Below are 14,695 nucleotides of genomic sequence, written 5' to 3'. Positions count from 1 at the left end.
GTCCATGTGTTTGTGGTGTATAATTCACTCTCACTGTGATTCTACAGCTCTGATAGAAAAATAAACACAGGATATATTTAATGTTTCTGCTGTTGAGGTCACTTTAGGAAAAGTCACCAAATTTATAGATGAGAAAAGGTCATTTAGAGGTTGTTTTTTTTTCTAATGTGATATCTGGTGAATGGGTCATTTTTGACCCAAAGACCACAGCAGGGTTAAAGTAGAAGAATTAAACAACTGAAACACATCTGTTTTTATTCTGTATTATACTAATAAGGAAGAAAGGACTCCATTCATGTGTAGGGGGTCATTAAGGGCCAATCCCAATGTTCACCCTACTTTCTACCACTAGCCCTAAAAATGAGTAGGGCCCTTGTAATGTTCCCTAGGGATTGGGACACCACTTGCTACGTCACTGCATGGTTTACGTTCGGGTACGTAAGCGACTGCGTATTTACGTTTGCACATACGTCACACCATATCAGGAAGCCCAGAGCTAAAAGCTGTTTTAATTTCAGCTGTAGCGCTGTTAATATGCCACTTTATTAAGTTTTAATATTTTTTCAGGCGTAAAAGTAACCGTTAAGAACCCCCAACCTGGGCTCAGTTTATCCAAATAACGCCTGTTAAGAAATTTGCTCCGATGTTTTCCGGGATGAGAAGAGCCGCCGGCGATTTATGGTTCCGCGTTAAATTGATGCAGAGCCTACGGCGTAGGGTACGTGGCGAAGCGCACCGTACGGCGTAGGCTCTGCGTTGGTGTAACGCGGAACCATAAATCAGCCTTTATTCTGGCGAGATCTGAAGATACAACGCAACAATGAGCAAGCAAGTGATTATGTACATTCACTGAGTGAATATTATGAAAGTAAAATATATATTTCTCACTAGAAATGTAATCAAAACGCATTTTTATGCAGAAACTAACTCAAAATATTGATTTTTATTCACTAAAAATGACAAATGTCCACCATGTTTTTTTGTTTGATTCAGTCTGCAAATGATGACGTAAAGCATTCTTGGAAATTTTCTCTAGCCCTCGGTCGGGAAGTCAGTATCTGAAATCCCTCGCTGTGAAGGGCTAGATTCATACACACTAGCCCTCGTTATGTCCACTAGCCCTACATGCAAAGAGGAATTGTGACACCACTACCCTCATGGGAACGCGCAAAATTTAGGGGTAGTGCTGAAAAGTAGGACTAGGGGGGGGATTGAGACTGGCCCTTAGCCTTCAACCTGGGATGAAGACCGTTCCGGCTGCTTTTCTTCACCTCCCCACCCGCCAGGTCAACGCAAAACTGCCTTCACAAACTCTCAGTAGTCAACGGTACAACAGTTACCAGTTTATTTCTGCTGCGAAGTTGGACATCAGTGGAAGTTGACTCTCTCTTGGGGGCAGCCCCCTAGTGGTCAGACAAAGAACTGCAACGGTTCTGACTTGAACTCAAGACAAAAAAGGAAAAACAGCATTAAATTCTGAACCAATAACTTGCTCTGTTTGAGTCCCTTTGATCATCATAGTAGTGTTTCAGCACATCACCATCTATCACTGCTGAACCAACATCTGGTGAGCCAGGAAGTATCTGCTAGATGGATCAAGAACTGTGTACAAGTCATTTCCATTGAGCTTCTTTCTTTTTAATAGGGCTAAAAAGGAACTGGAATTAACTGTATGCATCATTAGATTAACATGGGAGTTGAATATACGGACGTGATATCTAAAACACTATATATGTCTTTGTTTTTATGTTTGAGGAAATCCTTGATTTAATTGTCGAACATATCGCTAATGTTGTGACTCAGTTTGAACTGTGTAAGTGATGAAGGCATCGCTGGAGAGATTAAAGAGATGGAAATGAGGAAGTCTATAGTTCCTGTGCAGCAGCTGGCTTCATTTCTAGCAGAGGGGAGTGTTTGATGTATAGAGCAGCTCCGTCTGTTATCAGATGTTCCACGTGCACATATCGTTGCCAGACGAAGACAGTTGACTGCTTTGTGTGAAGACACTCTCACTGTTTAACTTTGATGTGTTCTTCAATGGTTGTTTTTGGAAAGCAAACCTTCTGAGGTAGATACACATCACGATACAATATGATATTGCAATATCCAAATTTTGCGATATATTGCAATGTCATACATAGTTGGCTGAAAACTGTAAAAGGCATTATACATCGTTGCACATACATCAGATGACAGTGATAATTCATGGGACCTATAGTCCAGCTGTTTAGCTATAAAATGTATAGGAATCGTTCAGTTTGTGATACAAGCATGAAATTTGGTACACACATAGCCAAAGGCATTCCATTGGACGTGGAGCCATCGTGAATTTTCAACATGGCGCCCATGGCAGCCATTTTTCAAAATGGACGCCAGAAACAAGTGTTTTCTAATGAGTGATTAGTTGAAATGAGTTGCCAGTTTGCCCTGGCTGAGCTTCAACATCCACTCTATTACTTATCCATTCATTGGATGGTTCAGTTCTTGCAGATATGAGGATCTTTTTTGGTTTATTAGTTCAACGTTTTTTTAAATGTATAATAGATCTATTTTCATGAAATGACGGTATATATTTTATTTTGGCTAATATGGCTCTTATCATGAAAGAAACAGTTGTCATGTTCAGTTTTGAGGTAGAAGGAAGCTTCTGGACAATTCCAATGTTTCAAATTTGATTTCTGCATCATAAATAATGACTGATTAGACACCAAGATCATCCATATCAGACAGTCACACAAATGATGGCTGCCATCTTTAAAAAATGGTGGCTATCTTGAATATTAAATGACAACTTTTCATTTATCCAAGAGACATCTACCAAGTACTGTATGTGGTAAATATGTCTAAAATATCATATTATGTCCCCAAGTCATATAAAAAGAGTTGTTTCTGGCGTCCATTTTGAAAAATGGCTGCCATGGGCGCCATGTTGAAAATTCACGATGGCTCCACGTCCAATTCTTTTTGGAATGCCTTTGGCTATTTGTGTACCAAATTTCATGCTTGTATCACAAACTGAACGATTGTTTTGGTTATCTCCTGCACTACTACTGGATTTACAAACCGTCCGAAACAGATTTATTATTTGAAAAAAGAAAGATCTTCAAATTTTGAATATCGATATCGAATCGGCCGGCAAAGTATCGTGATATATTGCCATTTCGATATATTTGCCCATCTCTATTCTCAAGCGTGCCCCACCTCTCCTGGGAAGGGTCTGAGCCCCCCTGCAGCCATTAATGGTGTTTTCTTTGTTATCAACCTCAAACTTCAACTCTTCACCAATTAGCACTGATATTTGAGCTGAATTATTCTGCAGTGTTTAAAGTTGAGAGTGTGTTAAAGGCCAAAGCTGACATCAGCCGGTTTGTTAAGACTCTTCCTGGGAGGTCATTAAAGCGAAAGCTTGCATAGCTAACATTATTATATTCATCCACTCCTTGGCAAACAGCCAGTCCCAACACTCTTACTCACTGGTCGTCATGTCAACCGTGAATGTCAGATAAAAGCATACCAGAGAGTAAATGAACTCCTTCCTCATCACATTTATAACTAGAAAAGGTTGTTTGTTTGTTTTCCTGCTGGTATACAAGATGTGTGTGTGTTTGGGCATGTATGGTTCCTGGTGGTGGACTGCGATGGACTGGGATCCTGTCCAGGGTGTAACTCCCACCTCTCGCCTGTAATGAGCTGGGATGGGCTCCAGCAGAACCCCGTGGCTGCACAGGATTAACCGCGTATGGAAAATGGATGGTTATTTTTCATCTGGTGTCCTTCTGTTGCACACTTCTTAGTTAGTTTCACACACTAGTAACTTATTTGCTCTCCAGTTCCTCTCAGGAGTGAGATTGCGTCACTGACCAACCATCGCGCACCATCATACATGTGTGAACCTTCCTCCTTGTCCAACTACATTTGTTCAGGGTTATGCTTTTTCTCTGCCTCATACATCCCCACCACCCCTCCCCATAAAAAAATCTTTGAGTCTTCGTTGCCTTAACTCATCATTTATTTTGCATCACAAACCAAAAAAGGTCAATTTTACTGGTATGGGTGGCCGTGTTAAACATGTTTCTAATGGCGCATATCCACTAGTACCTACTCAGCGCGCCCCGACTCGGTACGCCTCGTCGCGCCTCGTCTCGCCTCCACCCGCTTTGTCTTCGTTTGTTTTTCCACACCCAGGTGAGAAGTGGGCGGGTTGGGGGGAAGCTGCTGTGACGTACTCGATTGCGCAACCCCTTTGTTTGTGTCGGCGCTGATCAGAAATCAGCTGGAGCCGCGAGCGGCTGAGAAGAAAACAGAGCGCCTGGTGGATCTGGTCGTTCCTTATCGCCCATCTACATCCCTTTTTAATCTCTCCTCAGCCCCCAGGTTTATGAACATCTGCACCTCAGAGTTGGATCATGAAACAGACGTTTGCGCTGTATAATAAAATCGCTGCGAGCCGCGAGTTGTTCTCGCGCTGACTCCCCGTTTCCTGATTCAAACGTCTGACGGCCCCCCGACCAATCCCCGACCGGCGTGTAGGGAGATGACGTCAAATACAGGGCCGACTCAGCACGCTCGGAACCTCGGCAGAATAGGTACAGAAAAAGTATCTACTCGGCCAGCCTTTACCCGTCTCGGCCCGTAGTGGAGAAACGCAAGACGGGGGGGTGGCGAGTAGAAGCGCGCAGAGTAGGTACTAGTCGAAAAGGGCCATAAGGCACAATGTTTCATTCTTTGATCCAACTTCTGACGTCTTGGCTGCAGCGACCACCGTCCCTCGTCCTCCACAGACGTGCACTGGCACGTCGCCTTTTTGCCCTGAGAAGCCACTTCCCAAGGGGGGGTTGTCAGTTCCCCGTATGCGAGCTGTAAAGAAGAATAATGAGCACCGTCGTAATGGACCAGGTGGCCCAAAGAACCGCTGGCAGTAAGGCCACCAGATGACTCATGTTTGTGGAGCTGGACTTTTGTCCCCAGGTCCGAGCTGATGCTCCAGCCGTCCTGGACGGAGGCCGTGGACTTTGATCAGGGTGTTGTCACAACCTTTTAATAAGTCTAAAGTGCTTCAAGGCCCTCATGGATGAACTCTTGTCACTCCAGTGGACAGACCAGCTCTCTTCTTCCAGTTTGGATGTGGCTTGATGGATACCAGAGGGAATGATACTGAACGCGGCTGTAATCAGACCCCCGGGAAGATGGACCTGGGTCAAGTCTATGAAAAAACCTCCAGAGCTCATATTTCTATCAGGCCCAGAGTTGGGTAGAGTAGCCAAAAATTGTACTCAAGTAAAAGTACTGTTACTTCAGAATAATATGACTCAAGTACAAGTAAAAAGTAGTCATCCAAATAATTGAGTAAAAGTAAAAAAGTACTTGGTGAAAAAACTACTTGAGTACTGAGTAACTGTTGAGTAACGTCTGATTAATTTTTTTAACACAACCATTCAAACAGACAAAAGTACAAAATAATTGTAGCACGGCGAGTGCTACGGGGCCCGACCGACAGGATAGAAAGGACACAAAGTTTAGTGCAGAACCCTTTTATTTCGCCAGAAGCAAAAACCCACACGTGCACAAGCACAGCATCACTCAGCAGCTTCAGCTTCCGTCTGACCCTTATAAGGCTGGCAGGGTGGAGAGGCTGACGGGCCACACCTGTGTCCCGTCAGCCTGAGTGGCTGCAGCTCCTCCACTCTGCCACAATAATCATCTTCAAATTAAATCAATGAAATAATAAAATTAAATTAAATTAATAAAAATAGCTTAAATTAAAATAATCTTAAAGTAAATTCAAGTACTTTAATACATAATATAATAAATAAAATGATAACAATAAAAAAGATAAATTAAGCACAAGTAGCACAAAATTTCAAGCCTTTGTACTTTTCTTTTTTAACCAGGCAGAACTAGAACAAACATGAACTCATAGAAACTCTGTGTGTGTTTGAGTCTGTGTAAATGTGACAAAACATGCAAAAACAAACATTTTTCCCAAAGAATCACCCAGTGATGTCATGAGATTGACGCGTACGTGGATAAAAGCTCAACGTAGCCTAATGTAGCGGAGTAAGAGGAACAGTTTCTTCTTCACAAATCTACTCAAGTAAAAGTAAAAAGTATAGTGATTCTAAACTACTCGTAAAAGTAAAACATTTCCCAAAACTTACTCAAGTAAATGTAACGGAGTAAATGTAACTCATTACTACCAACTCTGATCAGGCCACACAGCTAAGGCCCTTCCAAAAACTATTGAACAACCTTATCATCGACCACAACATAAACGTATTCTAACAAAGACCTGCACCGAGACACGTGCCACTTTCAATTAATTTCCCTCCCTACCCAGAGAAGAGCGAGTGGCGCCCATCACCGCCTCGACTACTCCATTAAACTTCACTAAACATGAAAGCAAAAGCACTCACGAGTATTTGCCGACTCTCATTCTTTGTTTTTACCCGCTCCCACATTGGGAGGCATCCAAGAAGGACTCGGTACTCCTGCAACTGAACACAAATCACGCTTCATCTTTTACATTTGCAGTCTGAGTGAGGAATCCTGGTCAAGTCTCCTGTGATCGTATGACCCAGAAATGTCACTTACTATCATAAAAATGTTATTATTTCTCTTGTATCGGGGGAAAAAAAAAAGAGTTTTTGTTACAGGAAACAACACATCACGTCTGTTTTGTTTTGTTGTTTTTTTTCTTACAAGAGCTAATCAGCAGTTTGACTTTTTTTTTAACATCATGCTTTATATTTACAGGACTGTCTCAGAAAATTAGAATATTGTGATAAAGTCCTTTATTTTCTGTAATGCAATTAAAAAAACAAAAATGTCATACATTCTGGATTCATTACAAATCAACTGAAATATTGCAAGCCTTTTATTATTTTAATATTGCTGATCATGGCTTACAGCTTAAGAAAACTCAAATAGCCTATCTCAAAAAATTAGAATATTCTGGGAATATTAATCTTAAACTGTAAGCCATAATCAGCAATATTAAAATAATAAAAGGCTTGCAATATTTCAGTTGTAATGAATCCAGAATGTATGACATTTTGGTTTTTTTAATTGCATTACAGAAAATAAAGGACTTTATCACAATATTCTAATTTTCTGAGACAGTCCTGTATATTTCATCATTATTCCATTACAATTTAGTTTTTCTGCTTCTTGGATGAGAGTGAAAAACAAGTATAATCGAGGGCAAGATCTGGGTTAAGAAAACCAATGATCCATGACCTTTGGTATCGGTCCTGGGATCAGGAATCAGGTTCTGGGTACTATTCTCATTTACATCATCATGAATCTTCATGTGAAAACTGCTCCCTGAACAACAGGACCTTCTGGTTGACAGCACAGCAGCTTTTTCTACGTTTAACTCTTGATATTCGCGCTGCACTGAAGAGGACGGGCTTGACTCTCCTTTGACTGGCCTTTCCTGGAGCTGACGCTGCTCTAATGATTGATGCTATGACTTAAGTGTGTGGAGGAAGGCCGGATTTAGACCCTGCACGTAGTCTGGCTGAGTTAATGTCTGTAATCAGAGCTGCTGAAGCATCACAGCTTGAGTGTAAGAGGCCAGTCTACACACACACCTCCACCTCAGTAACACCCCCCAAATTTGATGTTGTTGCTGTATTTTGTTTTATAATTAAACAATTAAAAAAAAAAGATGTTTTATGCAATACTACAAGAAATGTTATTTTCATCTTAAAAGCCTTTTGCAGAATAATGGTTTAATAATGGCCTCATCTAGATTTAGACTTAGATTTTAGATTTAGATTTATTTATTTGCACAGTTAAAAATTACACAAATGCCTCCACCCAGAGCCGTCTGGGAGATTTGCGAGGCCCTGTGCGAAATGGCCGGGGGGGGGCCCAAAATTTTTGGGTTTTTCGGGTCGGATCGGGTGTCTATATGCAATTTTAACTCTCCAATTAGCAAAATACTGGAAACCCTCCCCTGCCTCATCATCATCTCTTGCCTCGACGCCCCGCGGCTGCTTGAGACCCGGTCGGATCGGTGATTTTTGTAACAAATTTATCAAACGAGCCTTTCAGAGAGGCATTAAACTCTTCCAATTTCTTTAGTTTTTTTCTTTTTTCATTCCCTGATGGAAATTTCCTGAATCTGTCTTGTTCTCTCGACATTGTATGACAGTTTGTTCCAACTCCACTGTCTGGATCAGAGCAGCTTGTGTCTGCGCTTGGTCTGACACAGTTGTATTGCACAACAGACACGCGCATCATTGCACATATATTTATTGATATGCACAGACTAGTACACATTTAGGTCTGTAATGGAACGTGACTGTTGATATTTATAAGGGAAAAAAAAACAAAAAAAAAAATGGAAAAAAAAAAAAAAACGGCCCATAGCGCGAGGCCCCGTGCCGTGCGGTCGCCCGGTTCAAACACCCCTTGCGACCTATAGTTAACATCAAATTTAATATCATACTTATAAAAAAATATATACAAATGAGCAATTAGAAATCTATAGATGATAGAAATAAATGAAGATTACAAAGAATTTACACAAAAGAAAAATGATCGGATATATGAATAACGATAAAGAGTACAATTTAATTTACGAAACAAACAAAAAATAAACGACTAAATAACAAACCAAATGAACACAAACAAAACATAATTTCAAGGAGATTACACAAGACGATAAAATGTGTCAGTACAGCCATTACTTATGCCAGAGCAGTTCCGTTTACAAAACAAAAATTAAGTGGTGTTTCAGACATCCTTTAAAACCTTGTACAGAGAAGCATTTTTTTGCTAAATGGGAATATGTATTCCATAGTTTGACCCCCCTGTACCGTAGTGCATATTTACCCCTGGTTGTAACACATTTTGGAGGATGCAGATCTAATATAAGTCTGGACCTGAGAGTTTGTAGTGAAATAGTCTTTGAGGTGAGCAGGAATGTTTTCCTCCTTTAAGACCTTATAAATAAAAACACATGTCTGATAAATATTTATGTTATAAATCTATAAATCTATATCTCGACTACTCCACTGACCATTTTCTTCAAGCAAAGGTGCTCCTGTGTTGGTGTGCAGCTCCCGTCTCTCCCACTTCTCTATCAGATGCTTAAAATAAGAACCAGAGCCGAGGATTTTTATTCTGAACCCGTCACCTCCACATGGATGCCGTTGCCCTCCGCAGATCATAAGATTCCTAAAATGTATAAATGATTTTCTTCCTTCAATAGTTCTAAAACTAATGTTTATTCACAAAGCATAATTTAGTATGTTCATGTGCATGAATGTGAAGTGAAATGGAGCAACAACATTGGCTGCGTTTCCCAGAAATCCATCGTTGTGAAGGACTTAAGAAGTCTCTTAACAAGGGTTCGTCTAAGACGGGGCTCGGCAACCCGCGGCTCCAGAGCCGCAAACGGCTCTTTAGCGCCGCCCTAGTGGCTCCTGGAGCTTTTTCAAAAATGTTTGAAAATGGAAATCGATGGGAGAGGGAAATATATTTTTTGTTTTAATATGGTTTCTGTAGGAAACATGACATAACATTCTGAACGTTTTCCAATGCTGTAAAAATGTGTAGAATAAATATTACAGTTCAACATTTCTGTTAACGAAGATTTGTACGGAAGAGTGTCAGGGCCATGCAGGAGAAAAAATATTTGAGAGGGGAAGATTTCTTTTTCATTATACACTTCGAGAAAAAAGTTGAAATGTTTGCCTTTTTTCTCAACATTTCAACTTTTTCTCGACATTTTTACTTTTTTCTCGACATTTCAACTTTTTTCACGAAATTTTGACTTTTTTCTCAACATTTCGACTTTTTTCTCGACATTTCAACTTTTTTCTTGACATTTCGACTTTTTTCTCGAAGTGCATAATGAAAAAAAATCTTCCTCCTTTGCAGCCGAGGACCCAGTTATAACTAATATAGAAACATGCAGCATGTGTTGCCTTCATTCTAAGGCTGATACAAGACTTTTCATTTTTTGCGGCTCCAGACATATTTGTTTTTTGTGTTTTTGGTCCAATATGGCTCTTTCAACATTTTGGGTTGCCGACCCCTGGTCTAAGAGAGAGCGCTAAGATACGTATGTTTCCCAGACGCGTTTTTAACTGCCTTCTTAACTGCCTTCTTAAGATCCTGCCAAAGAAGCTTCTTGAAGGGGACCTATTATGAAAACCAGGTTTTTTCTTGCTTTAACATATATAAAGTGGTCTCCCCTCAGCCTGCCAACTCAGAGAAGGAGGAAAGCAACCAAATTCTGCAGTGTCTGTACAGCCGCCCGGATGAGCCATCCAGTGTGATGTGGCTTCAATGCGTAAAACCACGCCCACAACTAACTCCGCCGGCCGGAGCTTCCGTCATTTTTCCGTAGCGGTGTATTGCGTCATTCAGGCAGCCAATCAGTACATGCATCATTATCATAGCCCCGCCCACTCAGAATCCCTCATAGATAATGAGGTTAGAGAATGGGAAGATAAAGACATGGCTCAGAGGCAGAATTTCTCATTTATTTAGCTAAAACAACCAAAAGCTTGTTTTTAAGACATTCAAGGCCTGTTTAAAATAGGTATTAGATGCCATAATAGGTCCCCTTTAAGAAGCTCTTAGTGGGAGCTGTCCACCGCCGTGGTGCTGAAACTAAATCAACCATGCCAGGCAAATCGATCACCCACCCCTTTATCAGCTTATAAATCACACACAACGCCCTAGGATCCCCACACCTCATTGAACCTCTCCTGTGGTGTTTCTGGGTTGGTTGTCGGGTTCAGGAGGTGACTCTGGAGAGAGTAGCCACTGTCCCCGAGGAAGATGCTCCTGCCGAACTTTCCTCTGCCAGCATTCTGCCCCACAGCTGCTCACACGAGGCTGTCGTTGGCGCCTCCTGGCCACGAGTGTGGATGGCAGCGTAATGTTTCCTCCCAATCCAGCACGGATCCACCAAGGAGGGATGGTGGATCAGGATCAGTGTGCCATCCACGACACCAATCACTCGGGGGATCTTAGTTAAAGGGGACCTATTATGGGATCAAATGTCTATTTTAAAAATTGTTTTGTGATTGTTTTTGCTAAATAAATTAGGAATTCAGCCTCTAAACCATGTCTTTATCTTCCCATTCTCTAACCTCATTATCTATGAGGGATTCTGAGTGGGTGGGGCTATGATAATGAGGCTCTGTGCTGATTGGCTGCCTGAATGACGCCATACACCGCTACGATAAAATGGCGGAAGCTCCGGCCGGCGGAATTACCGTGTCCTAACTGCATGCGATGCGAGCGAGCGCCAGCGGCAAAATCAATTCCATTGCTTTATTTTCTATTGGACTGTCCTAACTGGCCGTGTCGCGCTGCGAAGCCGTTTTGAGCTGAACATTTGTCGGACGCCCTGCTTCTATTTTCTTCCTGTCACTCGTGTTGAAAGCCGGTTGAAAGCGCTGTAGGAAACAGTCATGATGAGGAACGGCTGATCCAGTTAGTTGAAATGAGAAGTTATCTCTATGATTCCTCCTCATTTCACTACAAAAACCTCAATAAAGTGGCAGCTGCTGGAGGGAGATGGACAGAGAGCGTCCGATATCACGCACTACCACTTTATATATCTTAAAGCAAGAAAAAACCTGTTTTTCATAATAGGTCTCCTTTAATAAATAATAAATACATTTTACCACAATGGGGAAATGTATTCTCTGCATTTAATCCATCTCTAGAACTAGGAGCAGTGTTCTGCCATTTGCACGTCGCCCGGGGATCAGTAAGGGTTAAGGGTTGACCTTGGTTGCAATCCAGGGGTTGAACCCGGGTCCTCTAGACCCCGTTCTGTAACCACTAGGCTACCACTCCTCCCATTTTCCAGTGAAACGACTCTGAGAAACACATCCTTCTTTTAAAGTGCTCTTAAGAAGCTCTTAGCGCTTAAGAGTTTCTTAACAATCGGGGAAACGCAGCCATTGTCATTGACGGCAACAGTCAGCCGACTAGATTCATTGGCAGTTTCAGGGTTTTCCTGAAATAAATCCTGAGAGCTCATGATGTCACCCCAAATATATATTTATATACAGCAATATATTTTATTTTTTTGGCAAGATGAGAAGCTGAGAGGGATTACTAAGTCATCTGTTTTTCTTGTTTTTGTCCCAGACCTCCGAGCCACTCGCTTGTGGTTGTTTTTCTTCCTTTTTCTTTTTCTTTATCTTCTTAGACTGGATGGCAGAATAAATTTAAAAAGTCACACAGTGTTTGATTTATGTGGCTGTGCGTGATGAGGAGAGAAGTTGTGAGGGTGATGTTTCCACCTGGATGGCTGGTGTCAGTGACGTCTATCCAGTTTATTTTTACGGGAGCGTTTTCGCAGCAGAAGTCATCCCAGGGTGCTTCACTGAGGAAGGAAATCGTCTCAATTCAATTAAAAACAGTGTAATTCACTCCAACAGAGCTCATTCTCTTTTTAATTAGAGTGAATAGTAATTTCAGTGTAATTACAACTCAACTATATAATGTGTGTGTGTTTTTTCCTGCCAGCTGCTGACAGTCAACCCGGAGCATCGTTTCTCCAGCCTGTCTGACATGCAGACGTCTCCGTACCTCGCTGACGTCAACTGGGACGCCGTCTCTGAGAAGAAGATGGAGGCTGGATTCGTCCCTAATGTCAGTGTTGAGTGATTTTAACGTTGCAATAAATATTTCGAAGCATAAGACTGGTCGTAATGAGCATGCAAGCATCTCCTGCCTAGGGCTGGGGATCGATTCAAATGTCAAGAATCGATTTGATTCCCGATTCTTAAGATTCAGAATCGATTATCAAGATTTGATTCGATTCGATTCCGATATTGATTTGGGTTAGTGTTATTAAAACTGTTTTTTGAGCTGTTGCATGAATTATATGACTGTAGTTATGCAAAATATTACTACTAGTATTATATTGAGATTCAACAGCAAGTATTGGCAGTAGGCCTGTGTTGAAAAAATCGATTTCCCAATTCTAAATCGATTCTCATATTAATTCCTAAAAATCGATTCATATGTCTAAAGATCGATTTTTTTTAATTATTTTTTTTATGTCTTTTTTTTTTTTCATCATTACAACTTTTGGTTATTTTTTTGTTTATCCCCAAAAAAGGAATGTTTTGTTGGACACGAGAATAACTAGTGCCATGTTTTTGCCTTTAAATATGTTTAAAGGTATGAAAACATTAAAGTGTTAGGTTATAATTGCATAAATTATCTATATTTCATTACTTTATATACTGTCTTGGGGTTACATTTGCAAAAAATGCTAAAAACCAAATAAAAAGATTAAAAACCAAAATAGACCGAAAAAGGAACAAATAAAAACGGAATGTGGGAAAAAATAAAACCGATTTCATCCGTCTCTGTTTCCTCCCTGGATCTGTTTGGTAATTCTGACCCACGATGTTTCTGAAAGCAGTTCTATCAGCATTCTGGGAGCTGATTGGTCCTTACAGCATCATTAGCTGCCAATTAGGGCTGGGGATCGATTCAAATGTCAACAATCGATTCGATTCCGATTCTTAAGATTCAGAATCAATTATCAAGATTTGATTCGATCTGATTCGATTCGATTCCGATATTGATTTGGGTTAGTGTTATTAAAACTGTTTTTTGAGCTGTTGCATGAATTATATGACTGTAGTTATGCAAAATATTACTACTAGTATTATATTGAGATTCAGCACAAAGTATTGCAGCTAATGATGCTGTAAGGACCAATCAGCTCCCAGAATGCTGATTTATTTTTTCCCACATTCCGTTTTTATTTGTTCCATTTTCGGTCTATTTTGGTTTTTAATTTTTGAGCATTTGGTTTTTAGCATTTTTGGCAAATGTAACCCCAAGACAGTATATAAAGTAATGAAATATAGACAATTTATGCAATTATAACCTAACACTTTAATGTTTTCATACCTTTAAACATATTTAAAGACAAAAACATGGCACCAGTTATTCTCGTGTCCAACAAAACATTCCTTTTTTGGGGATAAACAAAAGAATAACCAAAAGTTGTAATGTAATGATGAAAAAAAAAAATACATAAATAAATAAAAGAAAAAAAAATCGATCTTTAGACATATGAATCAATTTTTAGGAATTAATATGAGAATTGGGAAATCGATTTTTTCAACACAGGCCTACTCCTGCCGTTTGTCCGTTCCTCTCTTTGGCCTCCTGGATCACATCACGTCTTTGTGTGAGCTCCGTGTGCGTGCCGGTGTTTCTAATCACGCCGTGTGCGTCTGCCGCCCACAGAAAGGTCGGCTCCACTGCGACCCCACCTTTGAGCTGGAGGAGATGATCCTGGAGTCGCGCCCCCTTCACAAGAAGAAGAAGAGGCTGGCCAAGAACCGCTCTCGAGACAACAGCAAGGACTCCCAGTCGGTGAGTGGATGGATCGCCAAAGTCGGGGGATTTGGGGGTTTTTAGGTTCCAAACAGCAAAAAAAAACATCCTCATGATTACGACCATCTTTTATATGAAGTCAGTGTCTGAAACCAGCCGCATCCGTTCTTCAAAGTCCCTTTCTTAACCCTTTTTCCAAAAAAGTAAACCAAAGAAAACTGAGCCATATTTCTGCCACTATAGCTCAAGTGTGAATATGAGCACACAAACGTTTAGCCTTCTCGAGGTTCTACATCACATTTCATCTCCCCAGCTTCTTAAAAGTTGTTTCTAGTCGTCTTCAGGAGGAAGA

The 14,695-nt window shown here is 40.8% G+C and overlaps 1 protein-coding gene across 1 annotated transcript in view; it reads left to right on the top strand.

Moving 5' to 3' along the window:
* LOC133463632 (serine/threonine-protein kinase 32C-like) overlaps positions 1 to 14,695 on the top strand; it is a 209,542-nt gene that overhangs the window by 181,399 nt on the left and 13,448 nt on the right. The window contains 2 exon segments of the mRNA XM_061745276.1: positions 12,508 to 12,633; positions 14,254 to 14,382. Coding sequence (XP_061601260.1) covers positions 12,508 to 12,633; positions 14,254 to 14,382 — 255 coding nt within the window.

Source organism: Cololabis saira, chromosome 17, assembly GCF_033807715.1.
Source record: "Cololabis saira isolate AMF1-May2022 chromosome 17, fColSai1.1, whole genome shotgun sequence".
In the NCBI taxonomy this organism is placed as follows: domain Eukaryota; kingdom Metazoa; phylum Chordata; class Actinopteri; order Beloniformes; family Belonidae; genus Cololabis; species Cololabis saira.
The sequence above is the reverse complement of the archived record's forward strand: the minus strand, read 5'-3'. Positions and strand labels throughout refer to the sequence as shown.